Source organism: Phyllostomus discolor, chromosome 4, assembly GCF_004126475.2.
Source record: "Phyllostomus discolor isolate MPI-MPIP mPhyDis1 chromosome 4, mPhyDis1.pri.v3, whole genome shotgun sequence".
Taxonomy (NCBI): domain Eukaryota; kingdom Metazoa; phylum Chordata; class Mammalia; order Chiroptera; family Phyllostomidae; genus Phyllostomus; species Phyllostomus discolor.
The window spans coordinates 194,551,476-194,577,971 of record NC_040906.2 but is presented as its reverse complement, the minus strand read 5'-3'; the positions used below and the strand labels follow the sequence as shown (position 1 = coordinate 194,577,971).

The 26,496-nt window shown below is 44.2% G+C and overlaps 1 protein-coding gene across 2 annotated transcripts in view; it reads left to right on the top strand.

Annotated features, from left to right (window-relative positions):
- The window catches only part of SHPRH (SNF2 histone linker PHD RING helicase), a 73,035-nt gene extending 62,665 nt beyond the window's left edge, over window positions 1-10,370 (top strand). The window contains exons 29-30 of one of the 2 annotated variants that reach the window (XM_028509908.2): window positions 4,786-4,866; window positions 6,238-10,370. In XM_028509908.2, coding sequence (XP_028365709.1) covers window positions 4,786-4,866; window positions 6,238-6,334 — 178 coding nt within the window. In that variant the 3' untranslated portion in view covers window positions 6,335-10,370. Of the gene's footprint in view, window positions 1-4,785; window positions 4,867-6,237 lie in introns of those variants that run through there. The other variant, XR_004902929.1, reaches the window with a different exon arrangement.
- The last annotated feature ends 16,126 nt before the right edge of the window (window positions 10,371-26,496 follow it).

The window sequence follows — 26,496 nt, the reverse complement described above, 5'->3', positions numbered from 1 at the left end:
GTTTAAACCCCTCGTGTATGTTCGTCATAACCTGTTCATTTTTCATCTCTTCCTCATTTATTAAATGTTCAAGTACTAATATATGACCAAGAGACATTTTGAGCCCTGACCAATGCAGTGGTTCAGTTTGTTGGGCATTGCCCTGCACAGCGAAAGGTCCCGGTGCAATTCCTAGGCAGGTCCCCAGTTGGGGTGCGTATAAGAGGCAACTGACAAATATTTCTCAGTCACATTAATGTTTCTCTCCTTCTCTTTTTCCCTCCCTGCCCCTGTCTCTAAAAATAAATAGTGAAATCTTTATTTTAAAAAAAGACATTTTGAGAGGTTTCTATCCCTCCTCCAAGCAACAAACCCCCAAATTCTCCTAGATTTTTTTAAAAGATTTTATTTATTTATTTTTAGAGAGGGAAGGGGGAGAGAGAGAGAGAGAAACATCAATGTGCGGTTGCTGGGGGTTATGGCCTGCAACCCAGGCATGTACCCTGGCTGGGAATCGAACCTGTGACACTTTGGTTCGCAGCCCGTGCTCAATCCACTGAGCTATGCCAGCCAGGGCTAGATTTTTATCATCTCTCTTTCACAAACTACACTACTTCATCAAAGCAGTTTCTTAAAATACTTAAGACAAATGCAAAGATGAAGTCATCCATCATAACTTTGGGAAGAATTGATTTTTTTATTGTCTCATCTCATATTTTTTTTAAAAAAAGGCATATTTCATGCATGACTGAAAACAAACACCTGAGAGCCTCACTCTAAGCTAGGTCTACTCTAAGAGATAATTAGATTTAGTGTAAGGCCCAAAGTAAACCAAATAGTATATATTATATAATGTATACTACTTTTATTCAAAGAAATGCATCCATACAAAGAACTTATTAAGTAAATATTGATTGAGCCCTGGCTGGTATAGCTCAGTGGATTGAGTGCAAGCTGCGAACCAAAGGGTCACCGGTTCGATTCCCAGTCAGGGGACATGCCTGGCTAGTGAGCCAGTTGCCCAGTGGGGCCATGTGAGAGGGAACCACACATTGATGTTTCTCTCCTTCTCTTTCTCCCTCCCTTCCCCTCTCTCTAAAAATAAATATATAAAATATTTTTTAAAAAGTAATACTTATAAATAAATAGATATTGATTAAGTGCCTACTATATGTCAGACATTGTGCTGGGTACTGAAGAGTAAGTTGCATAAGGTAATGTATTGTGCCAGTGAGGTTACCCTGTAGTACAGGAAGCAGATGATTGAACATAATGTAGTAGACTGTGCAAAAGAACAATAGAAGTACCATGGTAACAAAGGAAGGGAGTGATGACTGTGTGCTCTAGAGAGTCAGAAAACACTCTATCAGGTTACGTCTTGAAGGAAATTGGGCTAAAAGGGCTGCTGACACAGCCAGAGAGAGTTACCTCCTCAGAAGTACAGAGGATGGAACCAACAGGATCTTTCTGGGGACTGCAAGGGTTTGCAGTTGCAGGGCGTAAAGCATCAGGGGCGGGATGGCGGAGGTGAGCTCTTCCGCGCCGCACTCAAAAGCGTGGACTGCTCTGTGAGCCGCAGCCAAGAGGACATGTGATGCCTTCATTCTAAGCAAGAAAGAGACATGTTCATCTAACAGAACTTGAGCAAATTATGGCAGAGTAACAGAATAAATGCAAGCTTGTTTTACAGTGCTGCCACATGCCATTTAAAGTGCAGCCATGTGTTGTTCGTTTGGGGGGTTCTTTTACTTTTTTTTTTGGCTTACAGTTTTAAACATACTTCTTGTCTTATCACTGTTTCTAAAGCAAGCATTGGACCCTTCTCAGATGAAAGGTTACTAGTCTAAAAACACATTTAACACTACTTGACAATTCTACTATGCTTCCATTATAAATATATTGTCCGTTTTTCCAAGGAGACTATCTTAAGTCTTCTACATCTTCCTCCTCCCCATTGATCATGGTCTCGCCTCACACAGGGAAATCAGATACAATGAGATTAGAAGTGCCTCTTCTTTCCATCACCAACTTGAACAGCCTCCCGTATTGATATCACATCATTCGGTGGATCTGTATTGACCACCGTCTGCCAGGCACTGTCCTAGGCATTTGAGAAGCCCTCGTGGGGCATAAATTCTAGTTATAAGGAGTTGGTAGAGAGACAGATGGTAAACAATAAACATAGTAAGTAACATGTATCCTGTGTTAAGAGTGAAAAAAGTGGAGTGGTGAGGAGGGTTAAGAGGGCAGGTGACTGGCCAGGAAGGCTGTTATGGAGAAGGTAATACTTGAGCAAAGAGGTGAGAAGTGAGGTAAAGAAAGCTGAGGAGATACACCGTAAAGAAGAACATTCATGCAGATAGTACACCTAGTAGAAAGGCCTAAAGGCAGGAGTGTGCCTGGTATGCTTCAGGAGTAAGGAGGAGCCAGAGTTGCTGAAGTAGAGTAAGCGAAGAGGAAAGAATAGGAGATGAAATCACGGAGCTTGGCTGGAGTGGTATGTGCGTGTTGGGGGTGGGGGGGTGTTCTACAGGGCCCAGCGCCATTGGGAGGCTTTAAACAGAGGAGTGACATGACATCGGTGTTGAAACAGTCATCCGAGTGCCGTGGTGGGGCCTGGGGGAGAGGGAAGCAAGGGCCACTAGTAAGAAGGCAGCTGCGGTAATCTTGGTGAGAGCTGAGTCGGCCTGGGCCCCGTCAGCACTAGTGGGAATGATGAGACGTGATCAGGGTCTGGATTTATTTCGAAGGTAGAACCAGTAGTATTTTCAGACAGACTGGACGTGGTATGTGAGAGGGTCAAGGTTAGCACCGTGGTGTTTGGCCTGAACGACTGAAGGATGAAGCAGCTTCCAGTGGACCAGGGCAAGACCATCAGGCAGAGCAGATTTGCTGAGGGAAGGGCAGAACTTCATTGGAGATACGAGTTTAAGGTGTTTATTCGACACCCAAATGGAGGTGTCTGTTCCGTAAAGATGTCTGGAGTTCGGAGAAAAATCTGACAGTCGCCAGCAGATGATGGTAGTATTTTTAAGTCTTGAGACTGCATGTGATTGCTAACAGAGTGTAGACAGAGAGGAGGACCGGGGATGAAACTCCAGAGCCCCCCAAAGTTAAAGGCTCTGGGTGAAGAGGAGGAAGGACAAATAAAGAGGACAGACACGGATCAAACAATGCATTGGGAAGAAAACTGGAGGGAAGAGCTGTCCTCAGAGCCAAGTAAAGAATAGCACTCAAGGAGGAGGGTGCGACCAGCTGTGTCATGCACTGTCTGAGTGTCAGATAAGGGAAGGTCGTTAGCTATAGCAGCATGGAGATCAAAACCAGTTTGGGTGAGAGGTGGAGACAATGGCCCCATGGGTGTGTAAGACAGGATAGGATTTTATTTATTTATTAAGAAACACATAACAGAGAGGGTTAAGTAACTTGTCCGGGGTCCCATGGCTAGTAAAAGTGGTGGCAGGTTTCAAACAGTCGTTCTGCCTCGGCAGCCCATGCTTTAAGCCGCGATGCACTGCTGCCTCCACGGAGCTGGGAGGGCTAGTGTTGTGAGTTTTGCTGCAGAGAGCAGAGAAAAAGAAGAGAGTGGGATCAAGAGAGGTGGTTTCTTCCTTTGCATACAGGCGAAATAATAGAATGATTCATTAGCAACAGACACTAATGAAGCAGGAGGTGGGAAGAAGGCGGGAACAATGCCCTTGAGCCGGCAAGAGGTCTCATACTCAGGGCAGAGTCTGGGGTCAGGCGGAAGCACAGACCATCTGTGGTCGCGTGTGGGGAGGCTCAGGGTATTCCAGACGTGTCCCTGTAGCCCCCATCCCAGGTGCGCATGCCTGCTTCTGTCTCTGCATCTGCATCTTTAGACTCTACGGCTCCCTCGGATGCCTAATAGAGAACTCGGGATTAGCACAGACAGCACAAAACTATCCCTACCACACTGCCACCCGCCGCCCCGGGGCTGCCCCATCTGAGCACGTGGCCCTGTCATCTCTGTAGTTTCTTAAACCGGAAATCTAGGACTCTTCCACATTTCTCTTTCATACCACATATCCAAGCCATCATCTAGGTAGGCCTTGTCAGCTCCACCTCCTAAAAATATTCCAGACCCACTGACCGCTTTCTGCCTTTGCCCATGTGACCCGTGTGCAACCCGCCCTCTTCCCTGGCCGACTGCAGAATGTATTAACGGGCTTCTCTGTCTCCACCTCTGCTGCCCGGCGGTCCAGCTCCACACAGCAGCCGAAGGGATTTCTAAAGTGTGGTCGGGTGTAGCTCAGATCAGGCGCAAAACCCACAGCATAACCCAAATTCCTGCCACATCCTGCCCCACCCTATGTGGTGCCCTGTGGCCACCCCTCTGGTCTCAGCCTCACCTCCCTGCCCCACGGTACAGATTGCTTCCCCCACGCTGGCCTTCCCTCTGCCCCCGAACAGTTCAGGCCTGTGTCATGCGTGCTGTGTTCCCAGGACCGTGCACTTCTTCACTGTTTCCTCCGTGCAGACCGTCTTCCCACGCCTCCTTTGCCTAGCAGCCTCCTCCCCATCAGTCACTTGCCAGCTCCTGGCATTATCTGAACCCGGAAGCACCGTAAATGTTGACGTGTGCATTGTGTCTCCCCTCGTTAGAATGTTAGTTCGCGGGGATTCAGTAGTGTGTTTCATTCACTGCGGAACCCCCACCCGCGCCAGCACCCTCGTTAGCACCTGCCAGCTGGCTGATGACGTATAGCACATACGAAATGAAGTGTGTTTGTTCTCATTAGCTTCAAGGTGTTTTTAAACTTGTAATTATCATGTGCCTTCTAGACCTACCATTGTACACAGATTCTTAATTAAAGCGACAATAGAAGAAAGGATGCAAGCGATGCTGAAGACCGCGGAGAGGAGGTAGGTAACAGTTCGCGGAGCCGATGGGGAGGTGTTTCTGCTGGTGTGTAAGGTGCGTGAGTGTCCGCAGCTGCCGCACCGAGGTGGCCGCTCGGTCAGCCGGAAGGTGGAAGTGTGAATGCTCTTTAGAGGCAGGTACGGCATTTCACCTGTTCAGAGTTTTCAGTTAATGCTCATTCTGTGTTTGGCTTCACATATTAGTAGGGATTGTAATGTGTAAAAATACATAAACTCTCCTATATTTCTTTGCCACATTGGATTTTTAAATGAAATCGGTCTTCATGCCCAACCCAAAAGCCTTCACTGATATCTGTAAACTGAAACTTAACCGTATTTTTGTCGTATATAGTGCACACTTTTTTACCCAAATTTTTCAGGGAAAACTAAGGGTGCTCATTACACATGGGCAGTACTAATTTCCCCATACAATGTGAATTATACATGGAAATTAATGCTAAAATGTGGGTGTGCCTTATTCACAGCCAAAAATACGGGTAAGTGCTGGTTCGACCTTCCCTTGTTAGTGGCACACAGACAGGAAGGTCCGGACTTAAAACTCTGCTGGTGATTGCAACGTCAACTCCAAAGGCAGAAGAGCAGTGGAGACCAAAGCAGCCTGAATTTTAAAACATCGACTTTGGAATCCTAAAACTTCCTAATAGTTATTTCACAACTTGTTTTCCCTAAAGTCATTTTGAAAACAAACAAATGCCCCCTGCGTCCTTGTGAGCCGTGTGGTTGGGAGAGATGCCCGGGACAGAGGTTTCCTTCGCAGGGACCAGTCGGGGGGGCGCTCTGCAGAGCGAGCAGAGAAGCAGTTTGAAACCAGGAATTGTCTTCCATCGGTGGCTGGTGGGCAGGGACGAGGTTACTGCCAGAGCTTTTGCCCCAAACGTGAAGGCTTTTTCTGGTGGTTGTTTCCATACGTAACAGAATTCAGTCATTATAGTTAAGCTGCCTGAATAAAATAGCCATTAGAATTGCTGTTGAAATTCTCCTGAAACAAATTAAATTTGGACAGTAAGATAAATTGTAAGGTGAGAGCATTAGTAACAGTTGGTGGGTGGGGGGTTGTTCTTTTTATTAGTGGTACAGAGAAAAGGCATTTTATGACAAAGCCTAAAAATAATGTATAGAAGTCTTCACTAATTTTAACAAGATGTTATAGTGATCTCACCCTTTACTTTCTTCTGGGAGTTTCTCATGACTCAGCTATAAAAACTTAGGAAGAAATAGTGTCCTTGTATTATTATAAGAATATAATATTGTTATATTCCTATATTTTATAAGACTAGAACAGCATGTAATACGAACAAAGTAATTTATCACTTGGGGTTTCCCTCTGACCCTGCTCTCTCGGAACCGCCGCAGCCACACGAACTCGTCGGCGAAGCACTCGGAGGCCTCCGCCCTGACCGTGGCAGACCTGGCGGACCTGTTCACCAAAGACACGGAGGACCTTGAGTGAGGCGCGCCTGATTCCGTCGGCAAACCGGAACGCATTTAAAAGCTTTCATAGCTTGTAGAGTAGAGCTGTAAGCGTCCAGCAGATGTCAGTACACACTGTTCTCAGTGAATGAATTTCTTTCTTTTTCAGTTGTACAGTGCCCTGGTAGTTATTGGGCCCTTTTCAATATACTGTTTCCAGAAGATCTATAAAGATTTTTAATTTTTCACTCCTAATAAAACATTTATTTTTGTTCCAAAGAATATCTATATCTGAGGAGATGAAGACAGTATGTACTTTTCTTTCCATGCAGTTAGTCTTACGAAGAGATGGATTAAGAGAAAGTGAACTAGCCTAGTTTTATACGACCTGGCTCTTCAGCCAGCATGAATCTCGTTTTTGGGAGGGCCTTCAGCGTCTTCAGCACGTAGTTCAGCAATATCTTGTTCATAATGTTTTAAGTAGATGATGAATTACACCAACTCCTAGTTACTTAGGTAGGTCCAGACTGTAACTCCACACATAGTAACATCACAGTTAATACCATTCCAACAATACATTAGTATTAGGCCATTATTTCTTTTTTTTTCCTGTATCTTGTGTGAAAAATCAAAATACTGAGCATTTTTTCCCATTGCTGTTACTTGTTAATTAGTGAGGATAAACAGTTAACTTTAAAGAAGGTTTTTAAGTGTCTTGATGTTTACCTTAAAATTATCTAACCTGCTTTCTCTGCTTTCTATTTTGTCTTATTGTTAAGTTTTTACATGTTTTAAGGTTGAGGTATTGTAAATATTGCAGTTTTTATAACTTCAGTCCTTACCATTACGACATGGAAACATGGCGGGTTTTTTAAAAATCCTTCTGATATTGATGCCCTACAGTCTCTTCCTGTCCCATGTTCTGTGTAACTAGACTTTAACCACAGATATCTGAATTTACGGTCGGGTTTGGTATTTTATTCCACTAGTACTCATGTCAATGACTAGTATTTTATCTTTGAAGCAAGAGAATGTCTTATTTACATAAGCAAATAATTGCAAGTGCTAATTCCTTAGTGTTTCTTCTTCTGTGAAGAATTAATGGACTTTGAAATTGGTAACCGAGGAGTAGTAGCTTATATCCTAGTCATCTGATGTAATGCAAATGTTCTTGTTTTGTTTTCTGTGAGCCTTCAAAGTTTTGAATGACCCTCAGGACTCATTAGCTTCTGCTCAGCTACCCTGACAACTGTAACCGAAATATGTCCCCTGGATCACATGTGTCCGAGAGGCTTTGGTGCTCAGTTAAGGTGCATTTTCTTCTTCTGGGTTTGACATAAACAGCTGAGGAAAACACACACACACTTTTGGTGCTTACTCTTCAGTCCAAGAGCGATATGCATCGATTCTTTTGTATGAAATGAAACAGAACTATTATTTTTATAGCTCTTTACATATTATAAAGAGCTTTCCTGTACGTTCGCGTGTTTAATTTGCCCAACAACCTCGTGAAATTGGTATATTTCATGCCTCTCCTGTTTTGAAGGTAGAGAACGGAGGTTCAAAAATACTGAGAAACGCGCGTGCGACACGTACAGGTGAGGACGTGGAGCTCAGGTCCCCCACTCTGCCTCCCGAGCTCATGTTCTCTCTGTCATCTTTGTGGCTGGGATTCGGAAAGCCCGCGGTGTTATAATTTAATGATGAGCATATTGTAGTGTTTCTGTTTGTCTCCTAGTGTATCTTTGGAGCTGCAGTTATAGGGGAAGCAATTTGATATGCTTCAATTTTATAAAAAACTATATACACATATAAATACACCTATCTGTATAAGGGGAAAAACAGCTCTTATTTATTTCTGTAAGATGTCATCAATTAAATAAATATTTTAGTAGAAGTTGAAATTTGGGGATTTATTTAAATTCTGAGCTGTAGAACATGCAGTGTGGGGTGGGTTTTGGGGGTTTGTTTGTTTGTTTTCTTTTTGTTTTGGTCTGAACAAAAGATGTCACAATTGTTTATACTACAGAATCCCATATTTTACAGACATTTGTTACTTCTTTAAAACAGTTGGGACAATTTTTCCAAATAATTGTTCAAAACAAATACAGATCTAACCGAAGAAGACACGGGTCTTCTCGGCTGCAAACAAAGGATTTTTTGTTCCCTTCTTCCATCATTTCATATTCTCTGAAATATCACTTTGCTTATCAACCATTGTTCTTAACTGGGTGCTGTGCTAATGAAACATGAGAAATGATGAGATAGATCCAATCCTTAAGAGAGCTTAAATGTGTTTGGACATAGGGAGGCATTTCCTGTTGAATCTGGTGAGCTTATAACACTGAAGAGACATTTATATACAATGCAAAATACATGTACCTAGTTCCATAATCTTTCACTTCAACCCCGATAGCATTGCTGCAGTTTTATGGCAGCTCCAACTTTTCTCTTTCTGTTCTTGGCGGAATGATCCATTCACTTGATTTCAGTGATTGGTCCCTTTCATATCACAGTAATAACAACAAACCAAAAATACTCTCGGCATGATAATTCACCATGCAAACCACCAGTACTTTACAAGTAATTGTTAAGCCTAACAGTACTTACCAAAATGTCTAGGAACTGAATTTAGCAATGCAAAATTAATCATCACCTTGGCAAAGGAAGAAATGATGTCTCTGAAGTTGTCCCCTGCTCTCACTTGCTAGTTCTCCCAAGATAGTGTGTGAGAGTTCTTGACGTTTATTAAACTCAAAGGATCATCTTCAAGAAATGCAAAATCACCTGTGCTAAATGACCTCAGGTTTAATTAAACTGAATAAAAAGTATCTTTCAGCTTTTCCCACAGTAATAGGCCATTTCATGACTCTTAACTGGCATGCCAATATAAAAATGAAGTGTCATTAAAACAGTACAGTACGAGCCATGCATTTGAAGCCTGGCTACTCTGATAAAGGATAGCTCAACCTCAATAGTGTTTCTTCAAAGTAGGGTGGATTAACTCTACACTTTATAAAACTGATGAGACTCTCCATATTCTTCTGCTGCACTGCAGAGTGTGAGCCACTTGCAAGCCTTCCTTACAGCAGCGACTCTCGACCTTGCCCATCTCATGGCACATAAACAAACTATTCAAATTCTGGGGCACACCAAAAATACATCTTTTGCTCATCTGACAAAAGATAGGTATAATTTTGATTCATTTACACCAAATGACTTTGTTGTGTTGGCTGTTGTCATTTTTTAATTTGTCACCCTAAGGGAAAAGAGGTCAGTGCCCCTGACCTATAATAGTCAGGTACTGCATGTTTTAAAATTTCTTGCAGGCACCGGTTGAAAATCGCTGCTTTAGAGAGCGAATTGTGAGTGACTGATAACCCCAAAGAGAATTCAGCTCTTAACAGTAGGTATGCGGTGTTAATAGGGTTGTTACCCATCCAAAAGTTCGTGTACCCAACACTTCAAAAAGGCCAATATTCAACACTTCGGAGTCTGGAGTAAGGAAAGGTTGATTGGTCAAGAAGGTCCCTGATGGAGAAGATGGGGGGCTCAGAGTTTCCTCAAATGTATTTTTAGCAAGCACAAAGTCCAGGCTTCATTTAAATCCAGGGAAGGGAAAAATAGGAGAGGCTGTTTTTGTAAAAACTCGAGTCCAAAGCTGAATTCCTGTAATGATTATCAAGTGTAAAGCAAGAGCTGTTAGCCCAAAGGCCATGGGAAGCACTCAGGCCCCAGCAAGGTGGCATCGGAGACACCGAGCATTTCACTCTCACCAAGTTACACAACAGAAGAGTCGCAGGCAGAAAATGTGGCAGCCCAAGAACTTGGCAGGGACCAGGATCACCATCTGTAGCCTTCCCGTGCCTGCCTTCATCGGCGTTTCGGGGGCCATCTCTGTACCTCGTCTTTGAAGGTCCCGCGCCATCTGTCACATCCTATTGCATCATCTAATATCAGTGACTCTCAAGACTGATTTTGTTCATTGCAACTGAACTTGTTTATTGAAACCAAACTTTTTGTACTGCAGCTTATGCTTCTTTTCCTTGCAACATAGAAATAAAAATTAACCTCCACGATCTGTGTGATTATTTGTCATATAGGTGACTGTTGTTTATTAAATTGCCCAATAACTTTCTTTCTGCCTATCAGATATTCCAACCCTTCAGCCTTCTTGCAAAGGTCTTTCTCTTTAAACCCACTGGGCAACCTCGTTGCTTGGGAACCTCCTCTTATGCTCTGCACCCCGATAGAGCTTATGTGAGGAACAGTTCCATGCAAGAACGTATTCTTGACATGTGGGGTTTTTTCAGTCAACACTAACACCTTTATCCCCACCACCCGCTTAGATAGTAGTCGCATGTCTCCTAGGTACTCCTGGACATAGGAGTTACTCATGTTCTCTACCAGGCAAAGAAGGGATGATGAAGAATTTCATGCTTGTTTCAGGATGCCAGTGAGAAGAGGCCTACAGCATCCCATACAATTCCAATTATCCACGAGAAAGGAATTTTAGAATACACAAGGAGTTCTCAAAGGAGAAAGCAACATTGCTTCTGAAAGATTTTAAGAAATCCAGGATTTTTTTTCAAGTGCAAGTGAACTTTAAAGCTCTTTTGAGTCTTATAAAAGAAACAAACACTATGGTATGTCCCATTTTAGGCTTTTTTTTTTTTCTTCTTTCCCAAAATACATGGCTGTAGAGTTCCAGGATCTCTTCTGCCATGTGAATAACAAATACCAAAAAAGCGGGTGGCTGTTTCGTTTTCTAAAAAGTTACGTAAACAAAGAAAGTGCAACTATTTTTTAAAATTCAGTGAGGATTTCAATTAATTCAGGAGAGAGGAATTGCCTTCCCTTGCGTGTGCAGTTAATACTTGTTGAACTTCGTGGGCTGGAATAACTAGCAAACATGGGTCACATCAGAGCAGGGTTGTGTGGGTTAGTAAAACATTTGCAAACATCCTGTCCACTCAAGAGACCTAGCTAATAAACACTGAGAAATCACTTAAAATTTCTCCCATAACTGCACTAAATGCGTTTCACATTTAGTAGTAAGAGCTGTTTGATTCTTACTCTTGGATTTGGCTATCAGTACCTAGTTGTTAAACAAACTGAACAACTTTTATCTCCAAGATTAATTTCATATTGCCTAAGGCTGTTTCTTTTGGACACCTGTGAATCCAGCTGCCAAGAAAACGGGTGGCTCTGCCCTGAAATCACGAGGCGTCCTCAGTGACACGGATCCCAGATCTGAGGGGACGGTGCACCTATCAGGCCACTCTCCAGAATAACTACCCGATGTTACCGTGTTCCTCTCACACGAGACAAAATCGGGTTGTTTCCCTCTTCGGCTGGAGGCAAATTCAACCTTAGAAAGTGCTGATACTTAACGACAAAAGGACAACCCAATGCAATAAAAGGATTCAGGCTTTTTCAATAGAACTTCTTATTTTCAAGTAAGATGTTAAAAGCATACAAAATCTAAAAGTTTATGATAGAATTTCTACAGTACCAGTTCATTGTGTATATTTTGTATTTTGAAGGCACACATTTAGTATATGTCTTCAGAGATGATTGTCAGGCCCTGGCTGGTGTGGCTCAGTGGATTGAGTGCCAGCCTGTGAACCAAAGGGTTGCCAGTTCAATTCCCAGTCAGGGCACAGGCCTGGCTTGCAGGCCAGGTCCCCAGTTAGGGGCACGTGAGAGGCAACCACACATTGGTGTTTTTCTCCCTCTCTTTTTCTTACCCTTCCCCTCTGTCTAAAAATAAATAAATAAAATCTTTTAAAAAACGATGATCAGGTAGTCGGGAAAATAGCTGTTTTAATCTTGCTTTAATGAGAAATAATTGACAAATGTAATTCTATATATTTAAACTATACAACATGATTTATTCAGACATTGTGAATGACTACCAAGATCAAATTAATTAACACATCCATCACCTCACACAGTTAACACTTTTTTTCTGTGTGCAGTAAAAAGTCTTAAGATCTCAGCAGGATGTGAGTGTACAGTACTGTGGTTAACTGCAGGCACTGCTGTACATTATAACCTCAGAACTGGCTGGCCTTACAAGTGAAAGTTTGTGCTCTCTGACCTATAGCTCCTCTCTGAAACAAAGATAACACAAGTGGCTAATAAGCACATGAAACAGCATTAGTTCCTGGGGGGGAATGTAAACCAAAGCCATAATGAGAGGGACTGGGGGAGGGGAGAGAGCGATGCATAAGCAGAACAGGATTTTGAGAGCAGTGAAACTCTGATGATTTGATGATGGGTACATGTTATTAACATCGTCAAAACCCACAGAGTGAACAGTACCAAGAGTACACCCCTACGTAGACTATAGACTTTGAATAATAATGATGTGTCGCTATATAGGCTTATCAGTTGTAAAACGTGACGAATTTACCACTCTGGTGCAGGACTCTGGCAGGGTGGGGCACGTAGGAGCTATGCAGGAACTGTACTTTCTGCTCAGTTGTGCTGTGAACCTAAAGCAGCTCGAGAAGTCAAGTCCATTAAAAAAGATACAATGAGATACTACTTCCTACCCACTAGACTATAATCAAAAGACAATGACATGTTTGGGCAAGGATATAGAAAACTGGCACCCTCATACACTGATAGTGGAAAGGTAAAATGGTACTTTGTAAAACATTTTGCACATTTCTTAAAAAGTTAAACATAAGCCCTGGCTGGCGTAGCTCAGTGGATTGAGCGCGGGCTGCGAACCAAAGTGTCGCAGGTTCGATTCCCAGTCAGAGTACATGCCTGGGTTGCAGGCCATGACCCCCAGCAACCACACATTGATGTTTCTCTCTCTCTCTCTCTCTCTCTCTCCCTCCCTTCCCTCTCTAAAAATAAATAAATAATCTTTAAAAAAAAAGTTAAACATACACTTAGCTATGCCCCTCCTCCATATTTACTAAAAAGAAAAGGAAACCTATGTGAATAGTCCGGCAGTTTCGCAAATTGTTAAACACAGTTACCAGAGGGCCCAGCAGATCCACTCCTAGGCATGTCCCTCCATGGGTCTGCTCAGGCTGTCATAAGGAAATAGCACAGACTGGGTGGCTGGAGCAACAGAAATACATTTCCCGCAATTCTAGAGGTGAAGCTGGAGATCAGGTGTTGGCAGGTCTGGTTTCTTATGTATGAGTCGTCTCTCCTGGGCTTGCAGGCAGCTCCTTCTCCCTGTGTCCTCACCTCATGTGGTCTCTCCCCTGTTCACACACCCCAGGGTCTTCCTAAGAAACATCCAAACCTGTAGAGAATTTTTATGAGTTTATTTGAGCCAAACTGAACCATTGCCAGGGAGCAAAATCTCGAAGGATTCAGAAAATGGCAGTTTCGCCACTTGCTTTTTATGTTCGAGTCAAAGGAGGGGATGTAAGGAGGGTTAGGTTACATCAGAACCATTGGCGGCAGGCTAAGGGGGTGGGAGAAAGCAGAGTTGGGGGGAATCTCTGGGACTGTATAAAAAGTAAAATGGAGAGAGACCTCCTTTTCTTACTGTGCAGGGTGGTTAATAATCGACATTTAGAGCACAGAGATGGTGTGTGGGGAGCAAGGTAACAGTGAGGGGTTCTGGGGTCTGCTGCTCTGCTGGTGGGTTGTGCCCTGAGGGGGCTAGAAAGGGTCCCTCAGATACTTCAAAGGCATGTTATCTTAGATGCAACAGGAAAACAGGCTCACTTAAGGTCAAGACTTTAACCTTTGTCAAGAAAGCTACAGGCCTAGGGCCTGACTACCTGCCAGACTTGCTTTTAAGGCAGGGATTTTTGTTTTCCGATCATCTTACCCGTTAACTTTATGTCTCTGAGTTTGTAAGTGTGTGGTAAGGCCTCCCCTGACCTTGTCAGGTTTAGTATGTGGCCCCCTTTTGTCCACAACATCATCTCATTGGATTAGGGACCCACCCTAAAACTCATCCCTATCAGCAGCATTTACCACAGACAGAAGTGGAAACTACCCAAATGCCCATCGAAGGATAAATGGATAAGCATTCCACTTATAGTGGAATACTACTTGGACGTAAAAAGAAATGGAGTACTGACACATGCTACAAAGAGTGAATCTTAAAAACACGCTAAGAGAAAAAAACTGTAATGAGATACTGTGTGGTACCATTCATACGGAGGGTCTGGAGTAGTCAGATCAACGGAGGCAGAGGCGCACGAGTGGTTGCCCGGGCCTAGGAGCGACGCTGGGGCCTGTGGAGTGACTGCTGGTGGGGATGAGGTGTCTTCCTGGAATGATGGAAACGCTCTAACCTTAGATTGTAGTGACAGTTGCACAATGCTGTGACTACAGGGGGAAAAAAAAACATCGAATTGTACACTTTAAATGGCTGGGGGTTTTGGTATGTGAACTACATTTCAATAAAAATATTTTAAAACATGTTTTTGACGTAGCCTGGTTTTATGGTGTTTTTTTTTTTTTTTTAAATTCATTTGGCATGCAGACACTTTGGCAGAGCCTGTTCTATATGAAAATGAGACAGATGGTCTTCAAAATCAGCCACACATTGCTGAGAATATTGCACTCTGGGCCTATGACCCTCATCTCCCTCCAGCAGCCAGTTACAATGTTGCAGCATCTGGAATGGCTGGCTGTAATTGACACTCGACTGAATAGAGCCATGCCCCGCCCCCTCCAATGACTTTCTGTGCATAGAGCTCTCAGACCTCAAACAAAGATCACTATTATCTTTCTAAAATTCATGAGTCCCCATGATATTCTTATGTAAAGCCCTAATCTGGCACACCCACCAGCTTCTAATAAAGAGTCACATGGTCTTCCAACTCAAGGAATGCCTCCACGGAACCTCAAAGTAGTGCCTTCTTCCCACCCTAGAGGCGCATTATAGTTCCCATCCTCCTCCTGCACTCCGATACCGGATTGAGCTATTGACCTATAAGGCTCGGCTAAAAGAATGCAGCTGTGACGTGAGCTGTGGAATGGACAGTGAGCTGGGACAGATGCCAGGTGCGCGGTCTCAGCACTCTTGACATTTTAGGGCAGATAACTCTCCTGTGTGGGAACTGCCCTGTTCATGGAAGATGTTTAACAGTATCCTGGGCCTTTACCCAGTAGATGCTAGTAAGCACAGCCCACATCCCAAGTTGGGACAACCAAAAATGTTTCCAAACGCTACCAAACGTGTCCTAGTGGGAACAACTGAGAACCGCTGGTATGTAAGTCCAAGAGGACGCAGCCATTTTCCATTAACCCAATAAAAGGAAAAATCCATATGTTTGATCTAATTCACTTGTATGAGCTCTGTTGATTTGAAATAGAACATCACGTAAAAAGCAGTTTCATTTGTCTTAGTAAATTTCGGTGACCGCATTCTTTGCCAAGTTTATTTGGAAGATTTTCCTACTTTGTTCTAAAATCGGAACCCAATGCTGAAATGCCAGCTTGGAGTGACAGGAAAAATGAGCTGTTTGTATTAGAGTAATAGACTGCCCTTGGACACTTATAAATGAAAACATTTCAAAGGAATAGAAAGGTAATTTTATAATCAATTTTGCCACCTAGAGGATTTGCTGCTATGTATTGGCAAAGTGTCTGCAAATACACTACATATGTTTACCGTTAAGGACACCAACTCCACATGGTAGAATTCACCTTCATTGTCTTTCTAACATCGTTTCAATCACCTAAGAATGAAGGATGCAGCCATTTTAAGCTTTGATGCATTGCACCTGAAGGTTTTTAGCTGTGAAGTTACTGCATTCCAGAATCATGGCGCAGATGCATGGTACCTGCCCACAAATTTTGGTATGTCGTAACAGGATATAATACCGCTTTGTGACTGATTTTCCCACTGCAGCCTTCACCTGCCCCAAAAGGACCCTGAGGAGACGGATGCCTCTGCTTCTCAGAAGACGGAGTTGAACGGTCCTAACGTTCCTTTCTCACTGTAATGAGCATCGCTAAGGCACCAAAGCTGACACCCCCACCCGCCCTTACACTCCAGGGAAGTGTGGACGCGCCAGTCACTCTGAGTGACCGGATGGGCGCTTCTACCGAGGGCCCTTCCCCAGAGTTCAGTCCGTGTGTGGGTGGCCGGTGCCCACTAAAGGAATGTCAGATTATAAACAACAGAAAAATTTTTCCTCCCAGAACTTTTGAAGGATGAAATGGACGGATCAATGGGAGGTTTTGTTAACCAATGGCGTAAGAAGAAACCTGCTGGCTGTTTTCTGTGTCTCAGTAAACGACACTCTCCATCCCTCCCTTGCTCGAGCCCCGAACGCCCTGGAGTCGTCCAAACGCCTTGTCCTTCTCTCCCCGCTCACATCTAAGTCAGCAGCCACGTCCGCCCTCAGAATATGTCTGGACTCCAACCACTTTGAACCCCCTCCCCAGTTCCCACCTTGGCCCTGCCATGGTCCCTCTCCACGGGGTCACTGCGACAGCCTCCTGGAGTCTCTTCCCAGCACCACCGCCACTGGGAGCCTTGTGAGACACATGGCAGGTAATGTCCTAGCTCTGTACGGAATCCTCCCGCAGTTGTTCAGGTCACTCGGGGGAAACCAAGTCCTCCTGAAGACCTGTGGGCCTCAGCTGATCTGGGCCTCTCGGCCTCTCTGTCCTCGTCCCCCAGCCTCCCCCGTATCCCTCTGTTGCATCCCCGGGGCGTTTCTTGTACTTGGAACATGCCAAGCATGCTTCCTCGGGGCCTTTGAAGAGGTGAGGGGATTAAGAAGTACAAATAGGCAGTTACAGAATAGCCACGGGGATACAAAGTACAGCAGAGGAAATGGAGTAGCCAAAGAACTTCTACGCATGACGCACGGACATGAACAGTGGTGTGGGGATTACCTGGGGGGGTCCCTACTTCTTAATTTTCCTTTCAGCCCCAAACTCTTAATTCCAGTTTGCCTTTAAATGGATCCAGCAGCACCTCCGTTTACAGTAGGGCCATCTGACTCGATCTGACGCGATCCCTAACCAGCTGGTCTCCTTCCACAAAACATGTAGCCTCTCAGCTTCCTGACGTGTAAACCAGACAGTGGAGTTAGCTCAATAGCCATCGACGATGTATTGGTGTTTTCTGATCACCTGAGAGAGGGCTAGGGTGGGATGAGAGTGACATCTAACCCAAGCCTTTATTTTCTACACTCCAGCTTGACAGTCCAAAACTGCATGTGCCTGCAAACATTCATCTCAGGGTGGGGGGGGGGGGGGGGGGGTGAAGCTCCCTGGAATAGACCATCTCTCGCCATTCCAGCCCCAGAATTCCGTGACTCCACCCCTCCAAACAGAGCCGTCTTCCTCCCCCCGCTTGCAGAGTTCTCTTCCTCTCTCACCATGTGTCAAGGTACCAGGCTCTTCATGAGTGTTTTGATCCCTCACCCCATACAGAAATCCTGTTAATTTTATGTACAAAAGATGTCTCTCTAATAATCATCACCAGTCAAATTCACATCTTCATTTCCTCTCATCTCAACTTCCTCTATTCTTCCCATGACTGAATTCCTTCTCGATTATGGCTCCAAACATGATCAATGGTTCCTCATTGCCTAAAGGATAAAGTTTAAAGTTGTCAGTGTAGGGTTCAAAGTCCTCAGTGACATGGTCCCAAGCTACCCTTCCAACCAGTTAACCCGTGGTGTTCAGTATTTTCCGTCTGCCTGTGCAGCTCCATTCTCATCGGGGAGCTCCCCGCTCTTCCAGCTGCTCACTGGGCTGGCCCACGGAGGGAGAGCCTGTGCAGGGGATCAGAGGGGGGCCGAGAGCAGGGTCAGGCCGGTTCTCCTCCCCAATCCCTCCCTGCGGGGTTCCCCAGGGCTGGTGACTTTGCTCTACCGGAGGTCACATCTCTCACCGAAACCTTTCCGGTTCCCTTGAACTGCTCCTGCTTCTCACCCCTTCACCTTCGTTAAGGACTTTTCCAAGTTGTTTGTCATTGTTGTGCTTTACTCCCAATATTTAGAACAATGTTTGGTGGATAGTCTTTAATAAATATTTGTTCAACAAACGATGCTTTGTTTGGAAATGCACCCCTATCGAAATGCAGCGTTTTAGAATTTGATCAAAAATTTTTAAATATTTTATTTATTTATTTTTAGAGAGGGAAGGGAGGGAGAAAGAGAGAGAAACATCAATGTGCGGTTGCTGGGAGCTGTGGCCTGCAACCCAGGCATGTGCCCTGACTGGGAATCGAACCTGCGACACTTTGGTTCACAGCCCGTGCTCAATCCACTGAGCTACGCCAGCCAGGCTTGATCAAATGTTTAAAGAAAAAGCAAGATGTCTCAAGAAATAGTATATATGAGAGGCATTACTTAAGAATGAAAGCTATTATGATGCAAGATTTTTTTACTTTCTCCTAAAAATAAGTCTGCTGTTTGTGTCAAAAATAATATTTCAAGAAATCAGCTAGAGGAGTGATGGTTCGTAGCAGACTTTGTAAAGTATTGTAATGATCCTGCGAACCTTGCCTCCCTCTTCTTCAGCTTCCCAGCAAACTCACTGAACAAGAAACCAGACCGGTGACATATAAAAACAAGACTCTTCTAAGACAGCAACTTTACCCTTCTCTGATGTTTTTACTTTTGATTTGACTCTTCATATTCCAAAGGACAAATATTACAAGTTCATACATGTCGTCCTGCCTTTAATTTAATAATGCAAACTGGTGGTTCTCTCATTTCTATTAACTTTCTGTGTCCTAAGTTAATTTTAGTATCATCTCAGCCTGACTGAAAATTGATCACCTCATCAACCTTATCAAAATTTTCTAAATAAGAACTAAAGTTCAACAAAAGTTCGTTGTACCCCAAGCAATGACTTCTTCTTCTTTTTCTTCTTCTTCTTATTATTAAGAACTCAGGAATTAAGTCAGAGCAACAGGATTTCAAAGTCAAGCTCCTGGACCTAGCTGTGTGGTGTTCAGCAGAGTTTCGGACTTTCCTCGTGAGCTGAAATGGAGATGATGATGTTACGTGGTGTCATGTACTGAACTGTGTCCCCCCCTCAGAATTCACATCCCTGTCAAAGTCCGAACCCTCCACACCTCAAAATGGGCCTGCATCCGTGTATAATGGAACTGTGCAGAGTGTCCAGTTTTCTAACCCGACCCTTTCTCCTGTCTCTCCATCCCCTCTCTTTCTCAATCATGAAGCCCCTAACGCATCACACTCTGGTCAGAATCAAACTGTCTTCAGACAAAGCCTCAGGTCTGTTGGCCCCAGGAAGAGAGCGTCAGTCAAGCTAAAGGTGACATCGTGACTTCAGGCTGACACCACGACCTAACCAGTGATCAACTGCTCCCCACCCTGGTCCCCGCCAGTCAGTGGAGCTCGGGACCCCCACGCCTGCAGCCACCATGTCGATGACCTTTCCCCTCTACAACCTATCTGTCCCCTGGAAGCCAGCCAGGTCTTTGAGCACTGCTTTCATGCATGTGACTCAGGCTCGCTGCCATTTCCTCAACTATTATAATAAATAATAAACCCTTCCACTTGGGGTACAAACTTCTGCTAGCATTCGATTGCACTGGAAAGCAGAACCCTTTAGTCAGGTAACAATAAGGTCTTTAAAGAAAGAATTCAGGTGTAATGGGGTCCTATGGGTTGGCCCTAATCCAGTATGCCTGGCGTCCTTATAAGAGGAGATTAGGACACAGACAGGAGCGTGCACAGAAGGACCAGTGTGGGGAAGCACAGGAGACCGCCACTTACACACCGAGGAAAGAGTTCTCAGAAGACATCAACCCTGCTCACACCTTGATCTTCAAATTTTGCCTCCAAAGTTGTGGGAAAATAAATTTGTGATGTTTGTTACCCAGCCTGTAGTACTTTGATATAGCAACCCTAGCAAACAAATACACTTGGCAAAGTTTGGAGGGCTTTTTTTTTAAGACTCTGTAAGAGAGTCTTTGTACAATTAATCATCTGTATTGGTTTCCTGTGGCCACTGTAATGTATTAGCACAGACTCAGTGGCTTAAAACCACAGAAGTTGATTCACTCCCAGTCTGAAGGCCAGACGTTTGAAATCACCTTCCCAGGGGCGAAATCCAGGTGCGGGCAGCGCTGCACTCACTCTGGAAGGTCTAGGGGGCAAGCCCTGCCTGGTCTCCTCCAGCCAGTGGGAGTGCTGCATTCATTGGCTCACAGCTCTGTCACTCCAGTCTCTGCCTCCTCGGTCACAGGACCTTTTCCTCGTCTGTCTGCGTCAAAGCTCCCTCTGCCTCTGTTTGACAGTGTCACCTGTGATTGATTGCCTTCGGGTCCACTCAGTTAACCTAGATAAACTTCCCTTGTCCCGATCCTTTACTTAATCACTTTTGTAAAGACCCTTTTTTCATTTAAGGTAAGAGTTCCAGATTCTAGCGATTAGGAGTGGATATCATTGAGAGCCAGTCTTCAGCCAGATAGTCAGGAGGTGTTAACTAGAAGCATGCGTTCCAGTACTCACTCAGTGCACACAAGCTGCCTTCCCCCAATCTGGGAGTCAGCCATGCCTGATGAACAAGATGTTCGCTGTACCTGTTCAGTTTGTAATCAGAGAAAGATAAAAAGCTAGAAATGTTGAGACTTAAATACCATCACAGAACATTTCTACAGCAGGGGTGTCAAATTCATTTTCACTGGGAGCCACATCAGCCTCGAGGTTGCCTTCAAAGGGCCGAATGTAATTTTAGGACTGTGTACTTGTAACTCCTCCTTAACTAGGGGCAAGGAGCTCGGGGCTGCTGCTGAGTAGAAACAAGGTGGAGGGCCGGATTCAGCCCACAGACCTTGTGTTTGCTACCTGTGTTCTAGAGAGACCTATAATTTGAAATTTAGCTTCCTAATTTAAAAGTTCTAGAGTTTATATTTTGGAACTGAAATAGGTGATTTGAATGCAAGAAGTAGGATGCAGACCTAGGCAATAAATGTTGGCCATCTTTAAGTGTTCTGATAAATCTTTATACTCCCTGCAAGATTCTGCACACCGGAAATCCTGCTCTCTACCCCATCTGTCCATTGTCCCACCTCAGCCAGCCACAGGCAAAGGCCAAGAGAAGTGACAAGGAATCGTGTGTTAGACTAGCTGATAGTTGTGTGAGAACGCACCTTCGACCTCTGAATCCCTGGTGCCTCGGTGCCCAGAAAAGAAGAGGCGACTCTTAGAGTCTCCTTTAACCCTTTTCTGCCACCAGTGGCCTCTTCCCTGGAATCGGAAACCACTGTGTCCATGTCCCCATTTGCCCAGCACGTGAGCTCTGAACCTTAGGCTCTTTGAGTGCTACCTAAGATGAACTCTCTGGCCACTTTCGAAATGAGGTCAGAGGTTGTTGGCTCCCCTGCTGCCAATGAGATCTGATAGTATTAACAATACCTCCTATTAGTCTAGTACTTCATAATACAGAGCACTTTGGTGCAGATTCTCTTCCCCGCATGCTAGAATTACAAAGGGAAATAAGACACATTTTCAGCCCTTAGGGATCATTTCAACCCAGTTATTCATAACTCATCCAGCCCCACAAACTCATGGAGAAAGAGGAGGGTGGCATTATTATACTCATTTTCCCCGTGAGGAAGTTGAGTGCTAAAAATTAATTTTCAAGAAAAGGTAAAACTGTGGCTTTCGTGAGGCTAAAAATAAAACGGACATGGGTTAGAGATTGTGTTTAAGTCATTCGATGTGGGAAGCAAGCAGATGGTAATAGCACAAACACAGATAGAATAAAGGAATGTCGAAGGGATTGCAAACGGAAGCAAACCCCTACCACACACACACACACACACACACTCTGGGGCAGCGGCAAGGGAGGTCCATGACCCTCGCAGCAGGCAGGACAGAATCCGCATGCCCATCAGTTACTTACAATGTCTGCAGGTGTAAAGCAGCTCCCATGGAATCAACATAAAATAACTCGGAGAAGGATGTCTAGACAACACACTGGGCTTCCCAAATAGAGCCTGGAAGTAAATCTTATACAATCTGGCACCTAATTCAGTTTGTTCCACTTCACTCCAGAGGGGCCCCAGCCCCTGAGAGAGGTACTCCTTTGTTATCTTCATTTGGTGAAATAACGTTACCCCCCCCCCCCCAAAAGTGCAAGTGAGACTCTGAGAGAGGAACCGGCTAGAGACGTCCTACTATTCCCACGCAGTCCTGTTTGGTCTTAAAATGCTCACTGAAGCAGCCCACAACAAGCCGAGATGCCGCTGAACGGGCCCTGGGGGAGGGTTCCCAAACCTCCCCTCGTGCCAGGGCACAAATCCTGAGAGGAACAGCTTTGGAATCTGCTCGGATATGTGTTGCTTCTCACTGTGGTTGCAATAGCAGCTGGACTCCGAATGACAAGTAGCCTCTGCTTCCTTTCACATTCGTGAGAAGGCTCAAAGGCACCAGTACTTGAACTCCAACCGGGGCTAACAGCAGGGACCTGGGAGGGTTAGAACTACGAGGAAGAAAATATGCAGCCCAGAATGATAAAATTATAGTAGTTTCTAAAAACATGGCAGTTTATGGTTTTGAATGTTCCATACTAGAAATAAATACAGAGGCACTGCAGTCCCAGATTTTGTGTTTGCGTTTTAAATTTTGAAAGGGGGTGGGTTGGAGGGAGCATTAACGAGAGAGAGAGAGAGAGAGAGAGAGAGAGAGAGAGAGAGAGAGAGAGAGAGAGGGGGGGGGGGGGGGGAGGCATTAACAAATTTGCCTTCCAGTAATGACCTAAAAAATGTGGCAACTCAAAAAGAAACAAACAGTCATTTCAATGCGGACTGTCTCAGAAATCTAGGACATCATCAAACCTTGTTCCCCTTGGGCTTTTCGCTTGGAAAGAATGCTGCACCTTTTTTATTTTTTTACTTTCCCTATGCTCCAGGTCTTTAAAAAATCTCGTTTATAAGCTGACTTAAAAACCACAACTATCTTTGTACCAGACAGCCAAATGCTACCTCTTTACAAGAGTATTCACTTGGGGGATGGGGGGGGGGGGTGTTGGTTGTTGTAATTGTGTTTTTACTTTTTAAAAATATTCCACTTCTTTTTTAAAGACATTTTTCAACTTAAAGATGTTTGGCACAAGTAACAATAGTGGAGTTTATTCAATAATACATGTTTTAAGGAATAAGTGTAAAGAACCCTGAATTAAGGTCCAAAGCAAGGAAGGATAAAAAATAAACAGTAAAAAAACAGGAGTTGGGCTGTAGCTGGTGTGGCTCAGTGGTCTGAGTGCCCGCCTGTGTGCAAACCAAAGGGTCACCAGTTCAATTCCCAGTCAGGTCATGTGCCTGGGTGAGGGCCAGGTCCCCAGTAAGGGGCACGCAAGAGGCAACCACGCCTTGATGTTTCTCTCCCTCTCATTCTCCCTCCCTGCCCTCTCCTTAGAGATAAATAAATAAATCTTAAAAAAAAAAAAAAAAAGAAACAGGACTTGGGACTAAAGGTGATGGCTTTAAGGAATTTGTCTTAAATGATAGTCACACACCTAGGAAAGGAGAAGAGGTGATCTAATTCCTCAACAAGATAAAAGAATAAATTGCTCATATAAAGAAAGATATGCTTGTGGGCTTATGGAAATGCTCTCAGACATTGTTATGATTCAGATTACTCATGTGAATACAGAATCGGTAAAAAGAAAAGATTGTCGCCGAAGATTTTAACAATTTATTTAGCAACAATTTCCCAGTAATACTTCATGAATACTTACAATTCTTTAACACCCTGCCTTCTATGGAGTGTAGACCCTGCTTCCTCACAACCAGCCAGTAAGGCAGCCAGCTCCTTGTTGACACTGGACATGTCCTGTTGTCCTGAACAGGACCCCCTTTGTCCCTCATTCTTTGTCCCAGTTCTGCATTTCACCACTTCAGCCACTGCTATGAACTAAATTGTGCCCCCTACACATATTTCATATTTTAAACCTGAACCCCCAGTATGATATTTGGAGATGGGATCTTTGAGGGGAAATTAGGGTTACAGATGAGATCATGAGGTTGGGGGCCTCATAATGGGATTGCTGTCCTTATAAGAAGAGACACTAGAGAGCTCTCTCTTCTCTCTCTCTCTCTCTCTCACACATACACACACACACATACAACACATACACACACACTCCTTTTCTCACCAAGGAAAGGTCATGTGAGGACATGGTGGGAAGGCGGCTGTCTCAAGCCAGGAGGAGAGCTGTTGGGGTCTGCCCTGCCTGGTCTCAGGAAAACTGTAACCGCCTGTGGCTAAGGCTGAGTAAGAGGACTCCGAACCAGGAGACACTAAGGAGACAAAACCTATTTCTCTGGCATGAACGCTGCCTGTTCTGTGTCCGCCCCCAGTGCTTGATCAGTTAGCCAATGACGGGTAAGATTTCCCATGGGGGGAATCGCCTAAGGCAGGCATGATCACGAGGCGGCCTCAGGGAAGGACTTGGGGGGCTGTGGAAATGAAGGGGTGATAGACATCGACCCCTGCCCCCTCGGCTTTGTCAAAGCCTGAGTCCTTGTTCTTAGATGTGAGAAATCCAAGTCTCCTGGCTGCCTTTGTCTCCTCTGCCCGACTCAGGCCTGTGGAAATAATAGGGGCGGTGCAGTCCAGACCAGAGATGGTGGACCCCTGGGGTAATCAGGCCTGGGACATAGAATATGCAAGATCCTGTAAGATCTGCTTGCTGGAGGATGCTCTTTAATTAGAATATGAAGGCACAGGCAGGAAACGAAACTAAGCTTTTAGGTCCTATAGTCTTTTTAAATGATAAAACCCCAAAATCTCAGCCGAGAATGCCAGCAGGAGATCTGCCAGCCCCTTTCAAAGTTAACTACTTGTTTTATCTTCCCTGTCAGACTGTAACTCACAAACTGTGTCAGTATTCTTAATAAAAGCCTGCTTGGGCAGGAGAATGAGGCACTCCCCACTAGAGAGAGTAGCTGTTTCATACCTATTTCTCCACAGGACTGGGCTGTCCATGTGCATGTTTTTCCCGTGTTTCGATGAGCATCTGCAGCGATGGATACTGCCGGCTGGTATCCGTCACAGAGAGCCCTCACCAGAAGCTGAGCTGGCTAGCACCTGGATCTGGGACTTATCCTCCAGAACTGGGAGAAATAAATTTCTTTGGTTTAAGCCACCAGTCTATGGTATTTTGTTATGGCATGCCAAGCAAACTAAGGTGATAGCCCTGGCAAAACCACTCACACTAAACTCACTAGCCCCTCACACCCGACTGCCATGGCACACACTGTTGTCTTTACCTAAACTGCTGTCCTCGCCCTCTCTGGGTTTGGAACAGAAAAGTTTATTGCGAAATGACAACCCACCACTGTCATTTTCATTCAGGTGGCTTAAAATATTTGTTGCTTATTGAAGGACCTCTACAACTTAAACTCTGGAGATGCATTTCAATTTATTTGCATTGGTCCACACATTTCTTTTTTTAAAATTTTGTTTATTTATTTCTGGAAAGGGGAAGGAAGGAAGAAAGAGAGGGAAAGAAACATCAATGTGTGGTTGCCTCTTGTGCACCCCCTACTGGGGACCTGGCCCACAACCCAGGCATGTGGCCTGACTGGGAATCAAACCTTCAACCCTTTTGTTCGCAGGCTGACACTCAATCCACTAAGCCACACCAGCCAGGGCACATTGGTCCATGCATTTTTGGGGGCTAGTCTTGGTTATGTTAAAATGTTTTTCTAAAGATTTCTCCATTGGTTAACTTAAAGCAAAACTTCTCCATTAGTTTCTCTTATTTTCAAGCCCCAATAGAAGTAGTACTTTATCTCAAAAACTTCACCCCTTTTCATGTGCTTTCATAGATTATCTTCCAAAGTTCTTTTTTTTTGCATATGGATATCTAATTTGCCCAATTCCATTTGTTTAAAGACTATTTTTGCCACTTGATTGTCTCTCATCTTTGTGAAAAATTAGTTGTGCATATATATATGTAAGTACTTTTCTGAACTTTACTGTTTCATTGATATATTTATGAATCATTATACCAATACCACATTGTCTTGCTAATTACAGATGTATAATACATTTTCATTTCTGGTTGTGTTTTCTCAACTTTGTTCTTTTCTGTCAACATTATTTAGGCTATAAGAGACTCTTTGCAATCGCATATGAATTTTACAATCAACCTGCCAATTTCTATGAAAAAGCTTGCTGCAATTTTCTATTGTGATTATGTTGAGTCTATAAAAAAATTGAGGAGGAACTGAAATTTTAGTAGTATTAACTATGCCTG